General features: G+C 34.9%; 1 protein-coding gene across 4 annotated transcripts in view; it reads left to right on the top strand.

Moving 5' to 3' along the window:
* The window catches only part of Abca6 (ATP binding cassette subfamily A member 6), a 55,799-nt gene that overhangs the window by 13,432 nt on the left and 15,099 nt on the right, over window positions 1-27,268 (top strand). For 3 of the 4 annotated variants that reach the window (XM_010640574.3, XM_010640572.3, XM_010640573.3), the window contains 16 exons: window positions 1,285-1,453; window positions 6,260-6,318; window positions 7,487-7,597; window positions 8,136-8,311; window positions 8,519-8,638; window positions 13,670-13,808; window positions 14,366-14,456; window positions 15,739-15,878; window positions 17,373-17,489; window positions 18,621-18,804; window positions 19,167-19,333; window positions 21,396-21,529; window positions 22,760-22,897; window positions 23,792-23,899; window positions 25,796-25,969; window positions 26,234-26,347. In XM_010640574.3, the coding sequence (XP_010638876.1) occupies window positions 1,285-1,453; window positions 6,260-6,318; window positions 7,487-7,597; window positions 8,136-8,311; window positions 8,519-8,638; window positions 13,670-13,808; window positions 14,366-14,456; window positions 15,739-15,878; window positions 17,373-17,489; window positions 18,621-18,804; window positions 19,167-19,333; window positions 21,396-21,529; window positions 22,760-22,897; window positions 23,792-23,899; window positions 25,796-25,969; window positions 26,234-26,347 (2,141 nt within the window). Of the gene's footprint in view, window positions 1-1,284; window positions 1,454-6,259; window positions 6,319-7,486; window positions 7,598-8,135; window positions 8,312-8,518; window positions 8,639-13,669; window positions 13,809-14,365; window positions 14,457-15,738; window positions 15,879-17,372; window positions 17,490-18,620; window positions 18,805-19,166; window positions 19,334-19,634; window positions 19,670-21,395; window positions 21,530-22,759; window positions 22,898-23,791; window positions 23,900-25,795; window positions 25,970-26,233; window positions 26,348-27,268 lie in introns of those variants that run through there. The other variant, XM_033767437.1, reaches the window with a different exon arrangement.

The following is a 27,268-nucleotide window of genomic DNA, read 5'->3' as shown; positions in this document are numbered from 1 at the left end:
CAGAATGCTTTTGACTGTGCATGATCTTATTTATTTTCTTATTTATATATTTCTGCCATTTTAACTATAGCTGTTTGTCTTCTATGTTTATATGTATTTTTGGTATATATTCCCTGTTTATATCTCTATATCTGAAAGTCATTAGTACTACTTCATATTTTTGAATTTGGAAAAAAATTTAAAAGTAACCATATTTATCCAAAGAAGTATAATTTATCATTTTTATCTTTTTATTAGTGTGCTTGTATGTCAATATATAGATTTTAATATTATATTCAACTATATTGCTGTGGTCAGATTAAGTTCCTGAACATGTCTACAATGATTTTTATATGCCATATTAAGGTTTTGTGTTTTCCCAAACATTTGATTTCCTCCACTCTTCTGTTAGATAATTTTTTAAATTCATTGTTTTTTTGGTACATTTTAGATATACAACATGATAACATTCATCATTGGGAATTTGTACCTTTACATGATGTATCTTGGTTCTTATTTTTTCCCCATACCCCTGCCTTCCCTTCAACTCCTCCACCCCTCCCTATTTACAAAGACTTTGTTTCTTTATTTTCCTGTTCTCATATTTTTTCCTTTCCCTTGTTTACTTTCCCCTAGCTCCCCCTTTCCTTTTCATTTCCCTTTCCCCTTCGGACCTTTTCTTCCTATTTCACATTATCTATTATACATTTTGGTCCTCATTTATACCCATCAGACCCAGCTATTCCCCTGCTGAGTATCTTCTCAAAATTAAAAGCATCATATTACAGCAATATGTGCACACTCATATTTATAGCAGAACAGTTTGTAATAGCTAAATCTTGGGATAGCCCAAAAGCCCATCAACTGGTGACTGGATAACGAAGATGTGGTTTCTTTTATAAAATGGTGTACTTACTACTCAGCCATAAAGAATGAGAAGCTAGAGATATTTACAGCTAAATGGATACACATTGAGGAGATACTCTTAAGTGAAATAAATAGGACACACATATGTAAATACTGAATAGTTTCTCTGGTGTGAGAAACTGAAAGTATAGATCATGTTTTATTCAAACCTCTGATTTATATTTTGTTGAACGCTCTATAATGTTTAATTTTTGCATTGTTATTTGAATTTTCATTGTTTACTTTATTAAGTTCTCTTCTGAGTAATGGGAACTAAGAAGGAAAATAATTTTCCACATCATTTGAGCATTCAAGACATTTGCACTATTCTGAACAGGTTTCTTTACTCCTTGTATTAATATTACTGATTTGATATTACATTGCTTGTTCATTCATTAGATGGGAATGAACGCCATTATTCTCCATTATTTTTCCTGAATTGGTCATCTTGTTTCAAACACCGAAAAACTGATAATAAGATCTTTGAGAAAGATATAGATCCTGAGCATACCTTTGATGATTATTTTGAACCTATTGCTCCTGAATTCCAAGGAAAAGAAGCCATCAGGTAATCACATTAATATTTATACTAATATGTGATTGCACGGCTAAAGAATTGTTGACTTTCAGCAAGAGGGTGAGCCTGAGGCAATACTGTAGACCCCTGAAACATTACTGGAAACTTCTACGGTGGGCTCCAGTCTCTTACCCAGTGTATGATGCAGGCCTGAGGAAAAAAATAACTAAAGACAGGAGTAAGACAGAAAGCAGGACACCAGGATGTGCAGTGCAGGTGCAACAGACAGAGGCACTGGCCAGTCCAAGCCACTGGTTTTTATTGGCAACCAACAGGTAAAGGCCAGCTATGTGCAAGGGCGGAACTATGTCAAGGATGCAGTCCTATGATTTCTATGGAAACCAATGGAAACGAGCCTTGTAAAGCAAAAGCCAAAGCATTTTCAAATCAAGAACATAGATTAGACAAAATATATGGTTGTAATTAGAACATTGTTTTTCCTAGTAAGAAGGTTTAGTTGTGGGAACAGAATTTGGGTGTGAGTTACTCTGACCTTAGCATGTAGGCTTGGCCTGGTCTCACTTTTATAAATAAGCCAGTTGTGGAGTTAACTCTTTTACAGTCTGCACTGCTTACAGCCTGCCTTGGGCATAATCAGTATTGCAGTCTCTCACATGGCAGAATATTGATGCAGAAGGAACTTGTTTTTGTCAACACAACCAATTTTTCCTAACTGGACCTGAAAGGAAAATTTCTTTGATTGTTACCATACGAGATTACCTATCACCTTCCATCGTCTCTGCTTCCCTGCTTCTGTGTTCTGTGCCCACCACTCTTTTGTATTTGCTGTTTCCATTCTCTGAACCTTGTCTTCTGTAGTTTTACCCAGCTTTTGCTGGATGGTAGATGAAGAAATTTGAAATCAGGTTCTTACATACTCACACTCACCACTCTTACTCTTATTTGATGTGTAGTCTTGGGAAAATGAGTAATTGTCTCTGAACCTCAGTGTTTTCTATGGAATAAAATAAAAAGCTATCTGTTTTCAGATTATCCTTACCATAGTTCCAACTCAGAGGGTACAGGATTGAACACAAATATTGCACATTTTAAAAAACCCTGTAGAGTTCTCTACTATGTTTGAAACAAACTTTTAAAAAATCAAAGATTTACATATTAACTGCTTTTTGTGTATCATATCTTCATACAGTATCTACTATGTTTCAGACATGCACTTAATTCTCACAAAAAGTTTTCAAGCGAGTACTTTTGTTTTTCTTATTTTACAAATGAGAAAAATGCAGTACAAAAAAGTTAAGTCCCTTGCTAAGTGTCATACAACTCGTAACTGAGGAGCAGTGGCTACCATCCAGACAGGCTGGCTATTGAATCTATGGTTTTACCATCTGGCTACCATTGAGACAACAGGAGACAAAGGAAAATGAACATATAGAAAGTGAAATGTTTATCTGTAAGACAAAGAACATAGGTAGGCCTAAACTATTTACTTAAGCTTTGCCTATCTAGTGTCTGGCCTGTTTTTCTGCTAAGATTTCTGAGGAGAAAGTAACGCCACCCCTGCTCCCAGCTAGTATACCAGGTTCGTGGAAGGTATCTATCAATTGAGAAAGGCCAAATAAGAAATGAAATGACCCCCACAGCATCAGTTCCAATGTCATCAGTCCCTTCCTACCAGTCCAGAACACAAAGATAAAACTACATTATTATAATATTTTTTTGAAGCAAGTTTGGTGGCTACAGAGCAGTGTAAACCTGCCCTTTGACTATCCAAAGTTAGATAGTTTCTGACCCTTGAGTCTGTCTTCTTTCTTCACTGTGACCCTTTCTTACATCATTGCCCTTCAGCTCCACCACTAGAAAATGTTGTTTATCCCAATTAATCCTAACATGTGACTTCTGTTTGGTATGAATATAAAGTATTAACTTATTCATTCATTTTTTTCTTAAATTGTCTCTGCTTTTTATATACGTGAATTATTTCTCTTTCCCTAGCAATCTTTGAGCTTTATGTATAAAGGGGTACATAAGAAAGCTTGTAAAGTTCTAACCAGAATCAGTGTTGGTTCTGTAAAAACATCTATTTTTCATCCACAACTGACTCCCTCTCACCCATAACTCTTCATTCCTGTCCTCCTCTGGGAGCACTTGAGTGAACATCTGTACATTCCTACAACTACAGACCATTCAAGAAACATTCCCAGAATGCAGGAAGTCTGTTCCACAAAGTGTTTATCTTCATCTCTAAAATTTGGGGGAAAAAAACCCAGTTGCTCCTAAATGGAATTTTCTTTATTAAAGTATTAAAAAAAACCCACTCCAGTGGGTGTCCCACTACACAAATAAGAGCTGAAATGAAATCCCTCGTAAACCTGTACATCTTTTAATTCACCTTATTTGTTCATTCAACAAATGGATTTTGAGCTTACTGTGCTCTGGGTTTGATGATAATCTTTTGGGATGCAAAGATGATGAAGACACTGTCTTTCAAGAAGAAGACAATCTAGACAAGAGGGTAAATAGATCTATAAAATTTAACTGGTAAATATGGAGATAGAGATATTGACTAGGTGCCATATGGTCCAAAGTTATATTAACTAACCCAGTTTAGCAGAATTTAGGAGGAAAATATAGGGTTTTCTTTTTAATAGTCAAAAATTACTGAAAAAATTAGGGTTTGAAAGTTAACAGTCACTACTCAGGTTGAGTACACACATATTGTTATTATATTTGGTTTATGCTTTATTGAATATGCTATATGAGCTTTTTAAATAGCTTATATTTAGTAAAATGTTTATTTAAAGACTACTTTAATCTCTTAATAATGTTTTCTCCCTCCCTCATGAGAATTGGCTTTTCTGATGGATTCAGTATTGTCCCTCCCATCTGTATTTACATATTGCAGCTGCACTTTTAGTCCTCAGCAATATGTGTTGTAATTCTGTTTCTAAAATACTCAATAGATGGTATAATAATGTCTTTATGTTCTTGCACATTGCTTTTATACTCAGCAATATGTTTTTTTGAGATCTATTCATAGTGATAAGAAAGAACTGATACACTGATTTTAACTTTTACTAGTTTAAGACATGAATCTACTATCTCAACCCTTTTGACACTGAATGAAAGTCTAGTTGTTTTCAACTTTTGCTCTCACAATCAGTGCTGCAGTGAACACCTTTTAAGGATAAGCAGGATAAAATGATGTTACTGTGTGCATATGACATCTGTGTATGTGAGTGTATTTGTGTGCATCCATGCATAGGGAGACATACATTTGCCCATCAAGAAGGAAAATGAAAACAGAGAGATCTCAGCTTTGTGCAGGATGTAACAAGTGCTGGTCTTGGCACACAAAACATGAAGCAGAGGATGCAGGAAGAAGTCACTGGAAAAGATCACGAGGAGTTGCTTTATGTTCTTCAGAAGAGCCTTGACTTCCCCTGAGAGGCTCATGGGGAAATCCTGAAGAGTGTGGAGGAGTGAACTAACCTGGTTGAAAATGAATCCTCCGATTTTCTGTGTGGAACTTGAATTCTAGGAGGGAAATCTGGAAATAAGGAATAGCATTAGAGGTAGGAGTAAAGGGAGAATTGATGAATGTCGGAATGAACATTATTATAATCAGTATGAGGAAAAGATCTAAGAGTATAACTACCTCTGAGTTAAATTTTGTGGGACATTATAATTGGATAGATGATTGATGAGTCTGTGTTAAAAATTAGGACAAGAGAGGAGTGTTTATATTACACAGGCTCCACGGTGGTAGAGGGACAGGTGTGGAAGGTGGCGAAATGAGGTCTTGATGTCTTTCTAAATATTCACCTTCTCAAAAGTGGCCTCACATTAGCAATATCTGAGGAACGTTTTCTGGTATCCAATCCTCAGCCTTCATCCCACATCAATTACTGCGAATCTTCAAGGGGAGTTCTCAGTTTCCTTTGTTTTCCAGTGTGCATTAAAGTTTGATAATCACTTATTTAAAAGTATGTGTATGAGACATAGGGAGCGGGAAAGGGAGGGGGGAGTGGGGAAGAGAGCCTAGAATGAGAAGCCTAGATCTGTATTGTACATGGAGAACCCTGTAAAACCAAACATGGTGTGTCTAGTGAGAGAAGAGGATCTTACTGGGAAACAGAAAACGAGCACATGGAAAAGCAGAAAAAAACCAATCAAGTGGAATGTGGACACTTTAAAAAAGAGAAAGTCACCGATAATGACTCAATCCCATAAAGCAAGGTTGGAAAAGCATTTGTTTCATCTGGTAATTTGGAAGCAACTGATGATTTCAGGATGAAGAGGTTTGCTAGAGTGGTTGACTCAGAGATGAGAGTGCAAGTAAGGAAAAAAAGAAGGGTAAGAAGGTGGAGATGCTAGATTTATATTTTATTTTGAGAACTATGTAAAGAAAGGTGAAAAATTCAATTGTCTGTAAAGTATAGAGTTCAAAAGAAGATGATAGAATGTTATAGAAAATACAAAGGACTGAGGGTTTGAGTAATGAACAAGGCTTGGAGAGAATAAGAAATGATGGTTGGCAATCCTATGAATAGGAGAAAGAACTTCAAATGTTCCTAAAATTAGAGAAGAAAGGATATTACAAAGTATTTTTCTCCTTTTTAAAGTGAAATGTTGGTACTTACATTTCTAGAAAGATTCTTTTATTTTTCTACTTCAGGGGAAATGATGAACTGAAAATAAGTATTTGTCCTTTTAAATAGTCTGCTTGTGTCACCATTACCAAAGTGATTAATGTGTATCTATCACCATAACTAGGCATATTCATGTTCTGTGCTATTTTTACCTCTATGTCGACTAAGCACCCCTATATTATTACAGAATCAGAAATGTTAAGAAGGAGTATAAAGGAAAGTGTGAAAAAGTAGAAGCATTGAAAGGTAAATAAAAAATTTAATTCTTTCATCGACTTTATTGAAAGAAATGGGAAAAATTCAGGGTGCAAATTTTGAAACTTAACCAACTTTTTAAAAAAGCAAATAATCTAACTCTATCACCTTGACATTAATCCTGATTAGGAATTTGATGTAAAATCCTTCCAGAAATTCTGTGGATCTACTAATTTTCAAAAATGGGACCATACAATAAAAAAATGCCGTTTTGCTTTGTTTTTTAAGATGATCCTGCTGTGAACAATATCTTATATTTTGACTATGAGGAAAGAACATCTAGACTAAAAGACTGATAAGTTTATCTATTCAGTAAACTTGCATAGTTTATACACACTGGCATAAGAGTTAACTAAAATAAGTTGAGTAAAACTGGATAGCAAATTAAACTCACAAGTTAGTATCCTGTAACAAAATAGTTTATAACAGAAAAAACAAACATATCTTGTTGCAAAATATTTTTTAAAATATAGTTTTCTATAACATATTTAAGCAAGCATCAGAGTTAGCAGTTACATTCTATACAGGTCAACTTGTTTTTATTAAACATCATTTTAGAGGTATATAGATAATTTTTACAAAAGACAGAAACCTTAAAAGCTAAAAAAAAAAAAAAAGAATGGCCATTGAGGTAATTTTAACTTCAATAAAGTTCATTTTAGTTCATACTAGGAACTCATACTAGGAATGATTTATATGAACTTTTTCATTTAATTTTATGAAAATCATACTAATGTGCCACTTAGCAACTAAAGAAACTGAGGTCTAGATTTCATTTTTGCAGTAATGTGGATCAATTCGAGGCTAATGTCCCTTTCCTCTGAAACCGCTGTATTTTCTATTTTAAAACAAAAAACATGAAAGTTGTTAATGTACTTGTTTAGCTTTACCAACATTGTTTATTAAATAATTCATCATTCTGATTAATTTGAAAGACCATTTTATTAATATTTATTTTGATACTTTTTAAAAGTTTCTATCCATTTTAGACTTCTGTCCATATATAGATTTCACCAGTAGCAAATTGCCTAAGTTATTATAGATCTTCAAGTTTTATTTTCTCAATTAGGACAATTTTGAATACTTGCTGAATCACTTAACTTCTATATTTAGGACCACCCTTATTTAATGCTTCCAATTTATCTTGTGCTAAAAACAGGCTTGCACTTTGACATATATGAAGGTCAAATCACAGCCATTTTGGGGCACAGTGGAGCTGGAAAATCTTCTTTACTAAACATTCTTAATGGGTTGTCTGTTCCAACAGAAGGTAAGCAGAAAGAAATTTCTTGAGGGCAGGACATCTGATGATAAAACGATAGCTATGCTTCTCTCATTTTAGATTGAATGGCTTGAAAGAAATGTTTTTCTAAAGTTGTTTCCCAGAACTGTATGATTTTAAATATAAAGTGGCACCTTGGTTCATGAACTTAATTCGTCCCACCATTCGAGGGAAGATGGTCGCGTTAGTGTTTATCCAGGGAAGATGGCTATGGTTGTGTTCATCACCTGAAGTAGAGTTTGTGAACAGAAGCAAATTTTTGCTGAATGCTTCTGTTTGCACATGGAATTGTTCTTGAACAGAAGCATTCGTGAAACAAAGTATGACTGTATTTTGTTTTTTCCTCAGTTTTCATGAAAATATCTATATTTCATTAAGTGATATTACAGAAGAAACATGCAATACCATAAATATATACTTATGACAACCATAATTAGTAGTTAAATTTATGAAATTATCATTTTAGATATTTGTGAAAAGTGTATGAGCTTGCCAATGTTAAATTATTTTTAACTTCTATTCTTAGGATCAGTTACTGTCTATAATAAAAATATCTCTGAAAGGCAAGACTTGGAAGAAATAAAAAAGATGATTGGTATTTGTCCTCAATATAACGTGCAATTCGATATACTCACAGTGAAGGAAAACCTCAGTCTCTTTGCTAAAATAAAAGGGATTCTACCACAAGAAGTGGAGCAAAAGGTAAATAAGTATGCTTGGATTAACTGAAGTGTCAGTCATTTCCCAACCTGAATCATGACTGCAACATTCCCTTCAGTGACTTATCTGATCTTTCATTAATAAAATTTGGACAAGGAAGTCCTATAAAAAGTACATACTGCTTTAGTGGGCAGTTAAAGTTTCATAATATGGATCATTTTGTATTTTAAGAATCATTTTCTCATACAGGTACAACAAATTTTGATGGAATTGGACATGCAGAATGTTCAGAACAATCTTGCTAAAGACTTGAGTGAAGGACAGAAAAGAAAGTTGACCTTTGGAATTGCCATTTTAGGAGATCCTCGAGTAAGTAATATTATGTATGCAGAGGAAAACAGAATGTCAGTCATATCTTTTACCATTAAAACTGGTAGAAGATTTGTAGTGTATCAAGAGAGAACTTGATATGCTTAAGTACAAAGAAAAATTGGAGATAAGTAACTAAATATTAATTGATTTCTATTTTTTTTCTTTACTGGAACACTTTAGATATATGCACTACGGTTACATTCATCATTGGGATCTTGTACCTTTACATGACATATCTTAGTTCTTATTTTTCCCCATTTCTCTGCCCTCCCTTCACCCCCTCCACCTTTCCCTATTTATAAAGACTGTTTCCATGTCTTTCCTTTTCTCTTATTTTTTCTTTTCCCTTTTTACTTTTCACCTACCACCCCCCACTTCCCTTACACTTTAGACCTTTTTTCCTATTACACCATATCAGTTATACATCTTGATCATTATTCACACTTTTAGTTTATCACACCAGAGAAACTATTCAGTATTTACACGTGTGTCCTATCAATTTCACAAGAATATGTCCTCAGAGTATATCCACTTAACTATAAATGTCTCTAGTTTCTCATTCTTTATGGCTGAGTAGTACTTCATTTTATTAAAAAAAAAACACACATCTTCTTTGTCCAGTTTCCAGTTGATGGGCAATTAGGCTGTTTCTAAGTTTAAGCATATATCACTGTGGTATGATACTTTTAATTCTTTTGAGAAGATACTGAACAGGGGAATAGGTGAGTCAAATGGGACTTCTAATCCTAGTTTTTTGAGTTATCTCTATACTGATTTCCTCATTGGTTTTACCGGTCTGCAGTCCCACCAAGAATGGAGAAGGGTTCCCTTCTCCACACAACCCTACCAACATTTGTTATTAGCTGTTTTCTTGATAGCAGCCATTCTTTCTGGGATCAGGTGAAATCTCAGAATTGTTTTCATCTGAATCTCTTGAATGACCAGTGATGATGAACATTTTTCATATGTTTATTTGCTGCTTTTACTTTTTTGTTTGAGAAATGTCTGTGCATTTCAGATGCCCGTTTTTGAATTGGGTTTTCTAAATGGGGGGGTGTCTTATTTTTTTGAGTTCTTTATATATTCTGGATAGTAGGCCACATCTGAGGAACAGCTGATAAAAATTTGTTCCCACATTGTAGGTTGTCTCTCAACTCTGTTGGTGGTTTCTCTTGTAGTACAGAAGTTTTTAAAGACGAGATCCCAGTTGTTGATTTTTGTGCTAGTTGTTGAGGATTTTTTCATAAAGTCTCTTCCTATGCCAATGTCTTGAAGAGTTCTACCTAACATATCTTCCAACAAGTTTAGTGTTTCTGTTTTAATATTTAGATCTTTAATCCACTTGGATTTTAGCATGGTGAAAGATAGGAGTCTAGTTTTAATCTTTGGCAAGTTGAAATCCAGTTTTCCCAACACCATTTATTAAAGAGGCTATCTTTCCTCCAGTGAGGATGGTTGGCTCCTTTGTCAATGATGAGGTAGCTGAGTTTGTCTGGAGTTGTTCCTGCATCTTCTTATCTATTCCATTGTTCCTCAGGTCTGTTCTTTGCCAGTACCATGCTGTTTTTATCACACTGGCTTTGTAGTATAGTTTCAAGGTGGGGATTGTGATGCTCCTTGCCATGTCTGTTGCCTAGAATGGTTTTTGCTATTCTAGGTCTCTTCTGGTTCCAAATGAGTTTTTGGATTGTTTTCTCTTTTTCTGTGAAATATACTACTGGGATTTCAATAGGGATAGCATTAAATCTGTATAGCAGTTTTGGAAGTATGACCATTTCATTTTCACTATATTGATTCTTCCTACCCAGGAAGAAGGGATATCTTTCTATTTTCTTGTATCCTCTTCAGTCTCTTTTTTCAGAATGTTGTAGTTCTCAATGTAGAGGTCTTTTGCTTCCTTTGTTAGATTGATTCCCAAATATTTCATTTTTTGGATGCTATTGTGAAAGGGATTGTTTCCCTAATTCTGCTCTCAGTAAATCTGTTATTTATATACAAGAAGGCTATTGATTTTTGAGTGTTTACCTTGTACCCAGCTACTCTACTGAATCTGTCGGTTAAGTCTAGAAGCCTTTTGGTGGAGTTTTTTGGGTCTTCTATGTAGAATACCATATTGTCAGCAAATAATGACAGTTTAACTTCTTGCTTTCCTATCTTTATTCCTTTTATTTCTTTCTCTTGTCTAATTGCTGAGGCTAATGTATCCAGGAGTGGTGATAGTGGACATCCTTGTTTTGTTCCTGATTTTAGTGTGAAGGTTTTCAGTTTATGACCATTTAGTATGATGTTAGCTGTTGTTTTTTTATAGATGGCCTTTATCAAATTGAGATGAAGACCATCTATTCCAATTTTCTGCAGGCTTTTTATTATGAATGGGTGTTGAATTTTGTCAAATACTTTTTCTGCATCTATTGAGATGATCATATGGTTTTGTCTTTGACTGTTAATATAGTGTATTATATTTATTGATTTACATATGTCGAACCATCCTAGTGTCCCTGGGAGAAATCCAGCTTGGTCAGGGTGTATGATCTTCTATATTGTTTGCCAGTGTCTTATTGAGGATTTTTGCATCTATGTTCATTAGGGAGATTGGCCTGTAGTTCTCTTTTTTGGTTGGGTCCAAGAATGAATTTGGAAATACTGCTTCCCTTTCAATTTCATTGAAAAGTTTAAAGAGTATTGGCAGTAGTCCTTCTCTAAATGTATGGTAGAATTAATCAGTGAAGACATCAGAACCTGGGCTTTTCTTTGTTGATAAATTTTTAATTACATTTTCAATTTTACTGATATTTTTCTCATTGACTTCATTGGTACATTTTAGGTATACAGTATAGTTACATTCATTATTGGTATCTTTTACTTTTACATGACAGGTCTTGGTTCTCATTTTTTCCCCTTACCACTGCCCTCCCTTCACCCCTCCTCCCTTCCCTATTTACAAATACTTTATTTCCATTCTTTCATTTTCTCATATTATTTTCTTTTCCCTTATTTCCTTTCCCCTACCCTTCCCACTTCCCCTACACCTTTAGCCCATTTGCCCATCAATTGGAGACTGGATAAAGAAAATGTGGATTTTCACTGATTTTAATTGGGGTGTTTACAATTTTCTTACCTTCTTCATTAAACTTTGATAATTCATATGTATCTGGAAACCTGTTCATTTCTTTTATGTTTTCCATTTTATTAGAGTGCAGTTTCTCAAAGTAGGTATTGATGATCCCCTGAATTTCTCCTGGATCTGTTGAGACTTCACCTTTTTCATTCCTATTTGCATGGATTTGAGCCTTTTCTTTCCTTTTTTTGATAATGTTGGCCAAGGGTTTGTCGATTTTATTTATTCTTTAAAAATAACAACTCTTCAATTAATTTATTTTTTGTATTGTTCTCTTAGTTTCCATTGCTTTGATTTCTGCTCTGATCATTATGATTTCCTCCCTTGTATGAGCTTGGGTTTGTCTTGCTCTTCTTTTTCTAGAATCTTAAGATTCAGCTTTAAGTTGTTTAGTTGAGCATGCTCTGTTTTCCTTGTGTGAGCATTCACTGCTATAAATTTCCCTCACAGGACTGCTTTAATTGTGTCCCATAGATTCCTGTATGTTGTATTGTCATTATCATTTACTTGTAAAAAACATCTAATTTCTTTTTAAATTTCCTTTGTGACCCATTGGTTGTTCAGGAGGGTGTTATTCAATTTCCATGTGTTTGGGAAGTTCTTGTGGTTTATTTTACTACTGATCTTCAATTTAGTTGCAGTATGGTCTGATAATATACGCAGGATAACTTCAACTCCTTTGCATTTACTCAGAAATGTTCTATGTGTGAGTGTGCAGTCTGTTTTGGAGAATGACCCATGTGCAGCCAAAAACAGTGCATATTTTGATTTTGTGGGGTGGAACACTCTGTAGACATCTGCTAAGTCCATTTGTTCAAGTTTGGTTTGATTGTACTATTTTGTTGTTGATATTTTGTCTAGATGATCTATTTGTGACAGTGTGGTACTGAGGTCCTCCACTACAATTGTTTTAGTTCTTATTTGGTTTTTCATGTCACTGACCACCATCCTGTTTTCTGTATCTGATATCCTGTCCTCAGATTGTCTCAGTCTGTTATGTAGACTTTCAAGAGAGTTTTTAATCTCCTGGATATCTATTTAGATCTGTGTCATGGATTCCATTTCTTTCCTATGCTGGGCATTCATGGCTTCTGTCATGGTCCTGAACTCATGTATTTTTAAAAATCTGTTTCTGTTCTAGAGTCATGTCTTTCATTGTGCTCACCATCTCTGTAGTTTTCTGGGAAATTATTTCTGTTTTGAGTTTTTTTAGAGCCTCATTCATCAGTTTTGTTACTTCCTGTGTTATCAGTTCAGGGTGTCCAGGTGGTTGATTATCAGACATTTCCACCTCATTTATCCCCAGAACTTGCGTTTTATGAACAGGCAGACTGTGTTTGTGCTTGTGCCTTGTTTGAATGTCTTCTCATTTCTTTTTTTGTTGTTGTTATTGTCCTTGGTTTAATTCCTGGGTTAATACTTTGATATTACTGTAATAGCTTGGGTTTTGAGTCTCAAATGACTCTGAGGCAATCTCATTTTCATTATACCAGGAAGGACAACTGATTAAATCAATCACAACACCTTACCCCAAGTGATACAATCAGCAACACAATAACATCAGGCACAGCTTAGAAAATGACAATTTGTGGTAGTTATTAATCTATCACCTTAACCATGTGAATTAAATAAAAATCAAGGCTGGAGCTCAGAACAATGGTCTTGATGACCCCCTGTGCCTCTGTGGTGTGAATCCAGGTACCAGCCCAGCCAGGAGGCCAGAGGCATGCAAGGGGCGGGGGGTGGGGCTGCAGATGCCTGCAGGACTGCACCTCTCACCATTCCTCTGCTGAGGCCTGGGGGTGTAGGGAGGGCTGTGGTCCCAGGCTGATTTGTATTATTTTTCATGAAATTGTGTAGAAATAGTTAATGTAACAGAGACATATTTTGTATATCCTCTTCCTCTGTAGGTTTTGCTCTTAGATGAACCAACTGCTGGATTGGATCCCTTTTCAAGACATCAAGTGTGGAATTTCCTGAAGGAACGTAGAGAAAATCATGTGATCCTCTTTAGTACTCAGTTTGTGGATGAGGCTGACATCCTAGCTGGTAATTGTTGGTTTTATCTTAGTGTCATTGTGGAAAATTTGGGAAATGTAGATGCAAAGCCTACTCCTAGGGTGAGAGCGATGCTGTCACTATCTCATTGAGCTTATGGTCCATGGCAGTCCAGGGCTGATGAGTAACCACACCGAGGACTTCTTCCCTGGTTGTACTTTTGCTGGGTTGTGATCACTAGTGAAAAATTGTGATTTTTTTTTCCAGATCAGCCATCACTTTAGTTAAACATCTGAGTTTTCATTAATCCATATTTGGCTGAAAAATAGCTAAGCATTCTTTAGCATCTATAACAAAAGATGCACCCATCTAATCTGTAGTGTTTTTTTCTGCACAAAGTTTTGCAGGGTACTGAAATAGATTGGTGTTGATGAGCTCAAAGTGCAACAATTTTAATGTGTGTTTTAAATTTTAAAATGTGGAATAGATGCAGTTACACTAAATCCAACACTTCTTTGGAATTCTGAGCTTTACTTTCTCATTTATATTTTCTAGAAAGGGAAGAAATGGCTCCTAACATTTTTGCTCATTTCCTTCTTTTTACTCAGATAGAAAAGTAATCATGTCCAATGGCAGATTGAAGTGTGCAGGCTCTTCTGTATTTTTGAAGAGAAAGTGTGGCCTTGGATATCATTTAAGGTAAAGACTTTAGGAAAAGACAGAATTTGTATGTTGTCAATACAGGTATATCAAAAAGATGGACAATTAAGAAAGAGAACTGGTCTCATACTTCATCTCTGTTATATTGGATTTATAAGTGTTTCCCAAACATATTTCTTACTTTCTTGCCTATTTTTATCTGTGTTAATTTTAATTATGATCACTTCTTGGCCTTTTGGATAGATCAAATGTAATTTTAATGATGAGCAAAATCACGTTATAAGCCAAGCCTGACTCCTAATAGCAGGACCACTTCATGTCACATTTCCAGACTGCTTTTCTGTACAACCTAAACTTTCATCCTACTTTCCTTTGTTCTCAATTTATCCATATCGTCCTGTAGTATATTTTCATAGGACTCAAAGGCAAATATTTTCACAAACTAGTATCAACAGAGAATAAAATGTTTTCACAGAGTGGTGAGAATTATGTTTAACAAGAAACTATATGTCCAGGACCAAAGAAGATTTAAATAAAAAAACAAAGCCAAAGAATGGTTGCGGACTAGATTTCTGTATTATCCAATAATTTCTGATAGTTGTAATTATTTCCCTTAAAGGCCTTTTCTGTCTAATGTTCTCATCTCCTTCTCTCTATTCTTATGCATGACATATAGTTTTAATCACAAGAAGTTTTTGCATGTTTTCAGCTTCTCTGGCTATATCCATCTTCTGTGTATAAATAACATTTTCATACTGAATTACCGTTAGTCACACGTTGTGTTAGCTTTTTATTGTTGTGACAAAACACCCGAGAAAATCAGCTTACAGGAGAAAGGATCTGTTGTGGCTCCCATCTTTGGAGGTTTTTGTCTGTGGTTACCCAGCTCCATTGTTTGTGGACCTGTGGTGAGTGAGGCAGAACTCCCTGGTGGGGAGTTTGTGGGGGAGCAAAACTTCCTGGTGGCAGAGAGTGATGGATCATGGGGCTTTTGACAGAATATATGCTTCATGTCCCAGTCCCAGCCACCCGTTTCTCAAATTAATTCTGCCTCTCAACATTTCCACATCTCTCAATAGCCCACTCAGAATCCATAAACTAACCCACTGATGAAGGTAAAGCTGTATGGACACTGCTGCCATGCTGACCAAGCTTTCCACACGTTATCTTTTGGAGGACATTCCATAGGGGCCTCCTAGCCATATTACTCATTCTGCTTGTTTCACAAAGCCACGTGAAGTAGTACTCACAGGCTGTTTAATAACAGTAGTGGGCACAGAGGAGAAAATGCAAATGATTTGTCTTTTGCTTTAAATGTTAGTTTCTATAGGAATGAAATGTGTGATCCAGAGCAAATAACATCCTTCATTCATCTCCACATCCCTGATGCTAAATTGAAAACAGAAAGCAAAGAAAAGCTTGTATACACTTTGCCTTCAGAAAGGACAAATAAATTTCCAGGTAACCTGAATGTGAATACAAAGAAATAAAATTTGAGATCAAATGTTCACATTGGTTTATAATTTTAATTTTTAATAGCTTTGGATTTTGTCATAGGTTGATTTATCAAAGAAGCAGAGGACTTGAGTACACTGAATTTATTTGGTAATTGATCCGGGGAATTAGTAGCAGTCAATGGAGAGAAGAAAGAGGGGAAGGAAGCAAGCTGGGGGATCTTTTTGCATTATTCAGCAGGTTATTGTGCTGGGAGATTTAAGTATAATGGCACTAAGGGTGAATAAAGGACTAATTAAGTGTGCTCAGAGTTCTGTCATGGAGGTAAGGGGTTACTTACTGCCCTCAGCCCAGCACTGGTTATGGGATATACCCAGAAACATTAACTTTTTGGCCTGCTGTTTTGTTTTGAACATGAATTTAATAAACCTGTAAGCCTGTAATTCCCATACTCTGGGAGACTGGGGCAGGCAGGAGGATTGAAAGTTTGAGCCCAGCCCAGGTAGTAGTTTAGTGACTTAGCAAGACTGCCTCAATGTTAAAAATAAAGAAGGGGCTGGAGTTGTAGCTCAGTGTTGTATGCAAAGGCCTCAGGCTCAATTCCCAGTACAGAAACTTCAGATAGATAGACAGACAGGCAGGCAGGCAGACAGACAGACAGACAGACAGATAGATAGATAGATAGATAGTTTGGACTTTCAGGAGTTAATTGTAAATAGAATGTGACAAATTAAAAGCAAATAAAACTTTGGAGCCATATGTGCATGTGAAGAGGGATAAGATAAAGTGACTGTGTTTTGTTATTATTTATTTTTGTTTAATAAATATAGCATTTTTCGCATTGCAAAATGAGATGACTCAATAGATGTAGAAGAAACTGATGATATCAGATGGGAGAAGAAGTCCTCGGTGGGCTGCAAGGGGATGGAAAGAAAGCAGAACTTTAGCCGGGCGTGGTGGCACACACACAGCTGTAATCCCAGCACTCGGGAGGCTGAGGTAGGAGGATCGCTGTGAGTTCAAGACCAGCCTGGGCTACATAAGTGAGTTCCAGGTCAGTCTCAACTACATAGTGAGACCCTATCTCAACCTCCCCCACCAAAAAAAGAAAGCAGAACTGAAGGGTGTAAGCCTTAATAGGTGCAGCTACATATCTTTCACCGATAAAGACCCAGCATGTGGATCACACATGGAATTTTAGAACAGAGGTGAGATGAAAGGATGATGGTATTTCTGATTGCCTCATACTTTCCCCAAAGACTAGAAAATTCATAAACTAAAAATAGGAGGTGGAGTGAGCTAGCTTGGAGGATGAATTTAATGCAGTCACTTCAGAGACTTAGAGCACTCTAAAGAAGTTTTGCTTTTGATTACTGTGATGTTGCAAAGACAAAATTCTTTATACAATGTGATGCTTCATCTTTCACATAAGTGTTGATTTACTGGGTTTAGTAATTTATGTTGTTTTGTAAATGTGCAATTTCCTGTCTGTTGTCTTAGACCTCTTCAGGGATCTTGATAAGTGTTCTGGCCAGGATATGATGAGTTACGATATCTCCACGTCAACTCTGAATGAAGTCTTAATGAGTGTGGAGGGAAAATCGACTACCAAACAAGGTAAAACCATTGTGTAATTCACAGAAATCAACTTCCAAATGATCATCTGTCAATTCATTATTTATAATTTCTTAGGTGTGATTCACACTAATAATGTGACTCATTCCAGATTTGACTCTGGTGTTTGAGAGGGGCTTGAATTAGTAGGTCTAAACACAGATTCCATCTTGGAATCTACCAAATTCCTTTTGGAACTATCTTCTCCATGTTTTAGCAGATTTTTCCTATCTTTGAGTGCTCACTGCTTCTTAGACCCTCTGAGGCTATGAAAGTTCTTGATTAGAGGCATAGGGTTCTTACAAAAACTGTTCTTAGCTTATTAATTAAAAAATCCATTAAGGTATAAATGAGAGTATATTCGCATTTTAATGAGTGATCATAATAAAGGCTATCATTTTTGGAGTACTGCTAGATACTTTGATCAGTGTATGACTATATAGATAGATAGATAGATATAGATATAGATATTGATATAGATATATTCACCAGTGACAGTATCTTCCTTCAGTAAATAACTTTTCCAACAAGTGTCATTGGTTTCATTTTATAGCTGGGAAAAGCAGAGCTAAGAACCAAATCATGTTGCCTGTGTAAGTCATGTATGGGAGTCATTTGTAGGTCTGTTTGTTTCAGAAATAATGATCTAGGTTATTGATACCTCAGTAGTACATATTTGGGGATTAATGATTAACTATTCCTAGAGAGAATGTTTTTGAAACCCCTTTGAATATTGTTACATTTGAGACTGTTCTTTTCTAAAGACTGGGCATAAAAAAAAATACCCTTTGTCTGAATTCTTCTTTGGTATGAATTTAGTATACTTTCTCACTTTTGAACACTATTGTTTCTTATACTTTCTGAATTGTATCCATAAATATTTTATGGTTATAATACAAACATTTTTAATTTAAAAGTTTTAATATGTATCACCATTCGCAATTATAAGACATAACTTTATAAAGAAAATATTGAAGCAGTGGGGAGTTCTAAACTTAATACTAAAAAGTCTGTTCAAAAGATTGCTTTGAATCTGATTATAAGAATAAAATCAAATGTAAAATAATTTTTAATATTTAAAAAATCTATGGTGCCACAGGATGCCATTAATAGTATGTGTGTATGTGCACATAGAATTTGAACATAGAGAAATGGTGAGCGACTCAGAAAACCTCAGTGAAATAGAGCCAGGTTGCTCTTCTCTCCATGAAGTACAGACTCCTGTGAGTGACATGGAACTTTGGAGGATGCAGCTCTGTGCAATAGCGCGGCTTCGTTTCTTAAAGTTAATACGTGGAAGAAAAACACTTTTGACCCTGTGAGTACTGTGATTTTGTTAGCTGGTGAGGTTCAGAAGATAATTTGAAACTGAATACAGTACCCAGTGTTTGTACTAGAGGACAGATAAATGAAACATTTTATTTTACTGAAAGCTGGAACACCTGTATATAAGCCCTGATTGGGCTTCTGCATTGAGGCGTGTTTGTTTTTAACAGTTTGATATTGTGGAGTTTGTGTAGTAATTCCTTTTAATTCCATGTAGCACACTAGGATATGACTTTCAGGGTTTTGGTAACTAGAAGTGTAGATGGTAAAAGTATATTTGACGCTGAAACTATTATGGGGTGTCTGAAGAAATAAAATTACAATAGATCCATAATGTAATTTTTTATTGTGTAGGCTACTCATATTTGGAATGGCATTATTTCCTTTGATTATGGAAAAAATAGCACTTTCTATGACAGTGCAAACTGTCGACTGGGAATTTAAAACAGAATTGTATTTCCTGTCTCCTGGACAACTTCCTCAGAACCTCCGTACCAGCCTGTTGATCATCAATCACACAGGTGAACAGAAAACCAGAAATAAGTTATTTTCAATGTTAAATAGCACACAGTGAGGGAAAAACAAGTTGCAAAAGAAGAAAATGTGCATTTATAGAAAACAGCTTATGAGAAACAGTGCATGTTTTTTCTGATTTTGGAGATCACAGGGATGGTAGGGGGTAGGAAAGAAGGAACTCAGGCCCTATACAATCTCTACTTCATAATGCTATGCTGTTTTATGAAGGGGAAATAAACCTCTATCTTGACCAGACCACTTTATTTTCAACCCTTCTGCTACAATGATATTTAATCTATACCATAGATATTATAACCACTGACTGACATCTAAGGTTTCATTTCTACACTCCATGAACCTCTGTGAAGTAACGGGATTCAGGAAGACGCCTTATCCTGTTATCCCAAAGAATGGGTAATTGGATATTTTCTGACTACTTCATTGACTTGATGAAGTTTTGTTTCTGCCTAAGACATTTACAAAAATCCAGAGTAGGAGTTCTCTCTTGATGAGTTCCTTGTTCATTCGGTTTTCCACATGTACTTGTGATTCTGGGATGTAGATGTCTCTTCTTTAATCAAACATGGTATAACATTTTCATTTCGATTTCTTGTTACGCTTGTTTTTCATTTAGAGTACTTATAAAGTAGATTTCCCTGCTGCCTTAAAACTGAAAGTCTTGCTAATTGCACATTCATTTCAAAGATTAGATTGTTTCTTTACCTTTCAGCTTGTCTTTTTTTCTTTCTCTCTCTAGTCACAGGACAATGAACTTGCATTTCCTCATCTTTTTTTCCATATTCATTTGTTCAGTATTTTGAGATTGAAGCTTGGGAATTCTGTGCCATTTTGTTCTTCTTTTCTCCAAATCTGATGGTTATTGATTGGTAAAATGTTTATCTTTTCAAATGAGAATTTCTGTTTGGGCAAATGTAAGTCACTATTATTTTGTCCTTTGATGGAGACGGAGTGGCATGTGTAGTTGACCCAGGATACACGGATAACTTTATTTTCTATGTGTATGTCCATTTCACCTGGGGGAATCCTAATATGTCTTAAGTCTACTCCTGTTTGTCCAATTCCAGAGCCTACCTTGTGCCTCCCCAGAATGAATTCTCATTTCAAAAGCTGCCAGAGAGAGAGAGAGAGAGAGAGAGAGAGAGAGTTTTTCTTTACATTTTTCCATTCCACCTTTCCCTGAATTGTTATCTGGAGTTACTTCAGGTCTTGCCCTGCTGATTGCTTCACAAAGTGCCTCTTAGAAAGTAGTGATGAGATTCTTACCTTGGGGACAAGTGCAGCTGTTATCACTCACTGAGTGAGGCATGGAAGGCACTTGACTGTTCGGCTTGTTTCAGTGGTAGATAACTGGGTAGAGACTCTGACTGTGGCTTCAGGGCCCCACTTCACTCCCTTGCATTAATCCAGTCTGAGTTTTGGTATCTTTTGGAAATGTACCTTTGTAGTTATTTGCTCCTGCGTGCTCTAGGCTATGAGTTTTTCTCAGCTCTTATATCACTCTGTTTCATCTACTTCCTTTTTTAGAGATACATACAATTTTTGATTTCATGGCAGCATCATTTTCAAAGAAAATTATATTTATACAACATATTAGTATGCAGTATATATGCAGATATGTAAAATATATTTGTGTATTATACATATACATTTAATTTTCCATTATCTCAAAGAATAAAGAAGAGAGGAGAGAGTTATCATCAGGATTAAAAATATGAAGTACTCCTCATATAATTATTGTATTTCTGTAATTATCATTTCAAATATATTTCTTTAATAAAAACCATACAATAGAATTACCTTGTTTTAATGATCACATATTAGCTTGCATTAAACATAATTATAAATGTAATACATTATAAGATTTGCAGAATACAAGATAGTAGAGTAAATAATTTTTCCTTCATGCACCACCATTATAATTGTGATGTCCTTAGAAACATTTGTATAGCATAAATGTCAACTTAAAATTATGTATGGGCTCATTAGAAAAAATATTGACATATTTTCTTGTTTTTATGTGGTCTCCTGTTATTGACTTCATACTAGAATCAGATATTGAAGACTTTATACAGTCACTGAATCATCAGAATATACTTCTGGAAGTAGATGACTTCAAAAACAGAAATGGCACTGAAGGCCTCTCATACAATGGAGCTATCATAGTTTCTGGTAAACAAAAGGTATGTTTGTCTCTCTCTCTCTCTCTCTTTTATTTTATTATATTTTATTTTGCCTATTTGGCCACACGCACAGGACACATTAAGAGATCACATTTTAACTGGTTTCAAAACTACAGAAAGTCAGCCTAGCTAGAATATAACAACTTGATTCAGAGGAACATTTTGAGGCCATATTGAATAAATAGACTGAAGCTTAAATAAGTTTTTGTGAAACATTTTCTATCTTTATTTTGAATTGGATCTTTTTTAAATTTGAAAGAAATGAATTTAATTGTATTTAATCTCAAAATATTACAGCTTATAAATGCAATTATGAATTTAGAGTCCTATTTAATTGCTAACTACCTGAATGTTTTTATACATTGAGAAAATACAGTAAATAATGTGTACATGAAAGTTCTGAGAAGAAAGTATTCTCCAAGTGTTATCTTATTTCACTTTGTTTTAAAAATGTCCAAGCCATAGAGATATATCTAGGAAAAAGACTATTCAGAATACATTTTAATTTCAAGTTGATCTTTTTTTGCATTCCACTAAAAGTGAATGATTATTACATAAAACTACCTCTTCACTTCTTGCTACAAGGGAAATTTTTGTTTTTAAAAAGCCTTTGAAAATGTATCATGGAACTCAATTTTGCCTAAACTAATTATTTTATGAAAAATGTAATAACATTAGGTCAACTATGGAAACTACTTTGGTAGCTGTCTTCCACCATATTTACTACATGAATGGCTGGTAATATGTAAACAACATTGACCATATTGATGAATCTATGAACATTTTTATGAACATGAAGTATAGAAACATTATTTTAGAAAGCATGCAGAATCTTCAGTGTAAGGCTAACCATGCATACATTATGAACTCCATGTGTATGTTCTATCCAGAAGATCAGCATTCCTTTGCTTGCTTACCATAGGGACAAAATTGTATAAAATTAGCAATACTAATGCTAATTTAAATTTAGTGGAGAATGACTCTGTAGTATCTACTGGGGCCTACAGGGACCTAACAGGGCCTAATATACACACTGTCATTAAAACAACCCCTTTAGTATCTTCTTTCCCAGATGATTCAACTGAAGCTCAGAAAATGTAGTTAACGTGAAGATGGACTCACAGCCGGAATGTGGCCTTGCTAGGATCTTTTTGTATAGAAGCCTAACGTTTGTGCTTTAAAGACTTAGGATTAACCTCACTTCTTTTATTTGTTTTTGTTTATTTTCAGGATTATAGATTTTCACTTGTGTGCAACACCAAGAGACTGCACTGTTTTCCCATCCTTATGAATATTGTCAGCAATGGGCTCCTTCGAATGTTTAATCAAACACAGTATATTCGAATGGAGAGAAGTCCATTTTCTTTGGCAAGTATTAAACTCACTGATTCTGAACAAATAAAACTTTCACGAGTACCTTATATGTTCTCTCTTTAGCTTTTGGGTATTCAGAGTTGATTGTTAATCCTACAATTACTATTGTGTCTTGACATTTTATACAGGTGATAAAATTTTTTCTTGTGAAGTTATAATAGAATCCTTGTGGCCTCATACTCTTCAGTATTGTGTCCTATTCTTCTGAGGGATGTTCTAAGAAGTTGTAGATACACACCTGATTGTGAAAGTGTGTGTGCGTGCACTCACTCCACTGACTGGATGGGTAGGAGATTGAAATTTGCCACTCCTAGGGCTGTTTGCTAACCCTTCACCTACCTATAGTTACACTGCATCACAAGGGTGTCAGATACAGGCTGCGCTTTTAGGGTTTTGGCTACAACCTGGCTTTCTCCAGCTAGACAAGAGCATACAGTGATGGGGCCCTCCAAACTGAGTTCCAATCATATTGTCTCCTTCCTTTTTGTCCCTCTAGCTCAGATATATGATGGTGGCTTCTAATTTCGTAGTGATTGTTGCGTGATCCTCACCCATGTGACCGTTGCATTATTCTGTTTTTAAGTTTATTAGGTGCTATCATTTTCTAGTTGATACCAAGAGGGATAAAATAAAACAAAAAGCTATGCTTTTAGATCTTTGGATATATATATATATATATATATACCCCAAAATACGTTCCAAATTATTTTTGGCTTTTCCTTGTTCTTTGAATTGAAGCCACATGTTAAATAAGAAATCATTTTGTCTAATAGATGTTGGTGAACTATATGCATACTTTGACTTTTCTAAGTCCAGAAGCATATTCTTTATAATTATTAGTATTTTGTTTAAAAATTCACTAGTTTAAAGTACCTTTTATATTTGTAGGACACCATTTTAATCTGGACTGGACTGCCGGAAAGTTCTTCTTTCTTATTTTTTATTGTATGCAGCATTTCTCCTTACATCGCCATGAGCAGTGTCCGTGATTACCAAGTAAGAAAACAAAGGGGGGTGGGGAGAATCTTCAGGAATTTCAATAATTTTTTTCTCATTCTGTTTTTTGGTACTTTTTAGGTATTCAGTACAATTACATTCATCATTTATTGAGATCTTGTACCTTTACAGGACAGGTCTTGGTTCTCACTTTTTCCCCTTGTCCCTGCCCTCCCTTCACCCGCTCCTCCCTTCCCTATTTACAAAGACTATTTCCATTTTTCCTTTTCTCATATTTTTTTCTTTTCCCTTCTTTCCTTTCCCCTACCCTTCCCTCTTCCCCTGCTCTTTTAGCCCTTTTCTTCCTATTTCATGTGATCAATTATACAATTTGAACCTTATTTACACTTTTAGTTTTTCACACGAGAAACAATTTGGTATTTACACATGTGTGTCCTATTTATTTCACTTAAGAGTATGTTCTCAATGTGCCTCCATTTTCCTATAAATGACTCTGGTTTCTCATTCTTTATGGCTGAGTAGTACTGCATTTTATAGAAAAATCACATCTTCTTTATCCAGTCTCCAGTTTATGGGCAAGTGGGCTGTTTCCAAGTTTTAGCTATTACAAACTGTGCCACTATAAACATAGGTATACATATATCACTGTGGTATGATTCTTTTAATTCTTTTGGAAAGATAACCCAGCAGAGGAATAGCTGGGTCAAATCAGACCTCTAATACTGGTTCTTTGAGGTATCTCCATATTAATTTCCACAGTGGTTGCACCATTCTGTAGTCCCACCAAAGGAAGGGTTCCTTTCTCCCCACAGCCTCTCCAGCATTTGTTACTGGTTGATTTTTTTTGTTGGTACATTTTAGGTATATAGTACAGTTACGTTCATCGTTGAGATCTTGTTCTTTTACATGATGTAGGAATTTCTGTAATTATATTTTAATGCTATGTGTTAAAAACATTTTCCTCTGAGAAAAATACTTAGATATATTTTTAATTTAAATAGCACAGTTAAGCATTATTTCTTTTTTGATTCATGTACACATAACTCTTTTATTTAAATTTAAAAGTTTTTATCACTACATATTTGCACCACTTAATGTTCACACTCTTTGTATAGAATTGGTACATATATATCACACATCTTAATTCATTTTTTCATCTCCTTTCCTTCCCCTCTATTTCCCGCCATCTCTTGCTCCCTCTTCCCATTTGAGAAAAATCTGCCTCCCTACTTTAAATTGTCTTTCTTTTATTTTGGTCTTTCCTTGTAATTTGGATTTCTCATATAAGAAAAACTAGTGTGTCTGATTTACTTCACTTAACATTATGGTCTTAAGGTGCATCCATTTTCCTACTAATAAGAAAATCTAAATGCAAAAACACTTTTCACTTCAAAGTTACAGAAACCATCAAATAATTTCTCAAAACTCAAAGGAAAATATGAATTTTCTACTACATTATTTCTTAAGTACAAGGAGGAATTCAATAAGGTTGAAATTGGAGACCACATATAAGACGGGTTAGCTTTGCCCTCTGGAAGTTGCAATTTCATATTGAATTTGTGTTTTGTTATGCCCATTAGCCAGAAACAGCAGATTTAGTTGAGTCTACTTTCATCATTCTGAGCCAATACCTCTGAGATCATGTAGGGACAAAAGAGAAATTTACATGTCCTTCAGGCTGCAAAACAACATTTGTCTTGAAGGAACTTCATGCACTCCGATGGATCTTACGTGTATTCTATTCATTATTCATAAGTAAAAGTGGTATTGTGAATAACAACTACCAAATAAAAAATATACATTTTAAAAATGGAACTGGATTTGTGGAGCTCAGGTTCCTAAAAAATTATTACAATATCTTGAAACTTCTACTAATGTGTTTGTTTTGGGTTTGTATTTAATTGGATTTATGTATATCCTGTGTTTTCTCATCAGAGGAAAGCTAAGTCTCAGCTATGGATTTCAGGCCTCTACCCTTCTGCTTACTGGTTTGGGCTGGCAGTGGTGGATGTTAACCTCTTCAATTTAATTCTCCTCTTGATGTATTTAATTGTTTTCCTGACAAGAATGACAGGAATTTATACTGAAAGTCAAATTATATTTGCTGTGGTAAGTAACACATTACATAGACCAAATGTTTTTTTTTGGTATAAGTCTCCAAATACCTTTTTTTTAAACAATGCATTTATTGATACATTTGAGATATACATAATGATAACAATAATAATAAATTTTAACATTACTATTTTATATCTTCAATATGATTTCATTTGCAAAAAGCCCATGCAAAGGGCATATACAATAAAATTTTAAAATATTTCCCTCAAATAGTATTTCATTTTTTGACTATGATATTATTTATATTATCTTCAGGTTGCTACTTCCCTTGGTTATGCAGTTTCTCTTATCTTCTTGACGTATGTAATATCATTTATTTTTCGCAAAAGGAGAAAAAGTAGTGGCCTCTGGTCATTATGCTTCTATATTGTAAGTATATTTTACATATTCACACACACAATAGATAGCTATTTTTAAGTTTCAAAAACTTTCAAAGTAATGTTAAATATAGTCACATCTACTCTGAGCAATGATAAAAATTAATAATACAGGTTATATCAGAAAAACTCAAATGCTCCAAATCCCAAAATTTGTGAAAGTTGAGATGATACTATAAGTAGAAAATTCCACATGTAAACTCATATGACAGGCTGCAGTCAAAATGCAGGATGTACAACATAACTTATTCAGCATTCTCAAGGAAGCACTTCAAATTATTTAGACAAAATATGTATGAAACACAAACATATTCTGTGTTTTGGATTTGTATCTCATTCCAAAGTCTCCTGTTAAATGTACGCGAATATTCTAGAATCCAGACATATCTGAAATCCAAAGCATTTCTGGCCACAAACATTTTTGACAAGGGATATTCAAACCTTTATTTTAAAATGACATTATAAAAAAAATCAGGAAAATGTAATTCATGTTACCAAGTCAGTGACATTCCTGAATAATTCAGGCACAACTGAAAACAGAGTTCATGGAAAACTTCATAGAAGATTTGAAGTTTAAAATATATTGCTGAACCAGGCATAGTGGTGTAGCCCTGTAATCCAATCACATGAGAGGCTGAGGCAGGAGGATCGCTTGTGGCCAGCCTGGGCTGCATAGTGAGTTCAAGGCTAGCCTGCATTGTAAAGGGAGAACCTTGTCTAAAAAAAAAAAAAACATGTACTGTTGAGTTTATGGATCCTTCAGAATGAAGGGCTTCCTGGTAACACTACAATGAAAACTGGCTTTGTAAGATTTGAAAGTATAGGGGCTGGAGATTTAGCTTAGTGGCACTGCGCCTGACTAGCAAGCACAAGGTCCTGAGTTCGATCCCTGATACCACAAAAAAAAAAAAAA

This window comes from Fukomys damarensis, unplaced genomic scaffold, assembly GCF_012274545.1.
Source record: "Fukomys damarensis isolate Sample0158 unplaced genomic scaffold, DMR_v1.0_HiC HiC_scaffold_23, whole genome shotgun sequence".
In the NCBI taxonomy this organism is placed as follows: domain Eukaryota; kingdom Metazoa; phylum Chordata; class Mammalia; order Rodentia; family Bathyergidae; genus Fukomys; species Fukomys damarensis.
This window is presented reverse-complemented; position numbering and strand designations above follow the sequence as displayed.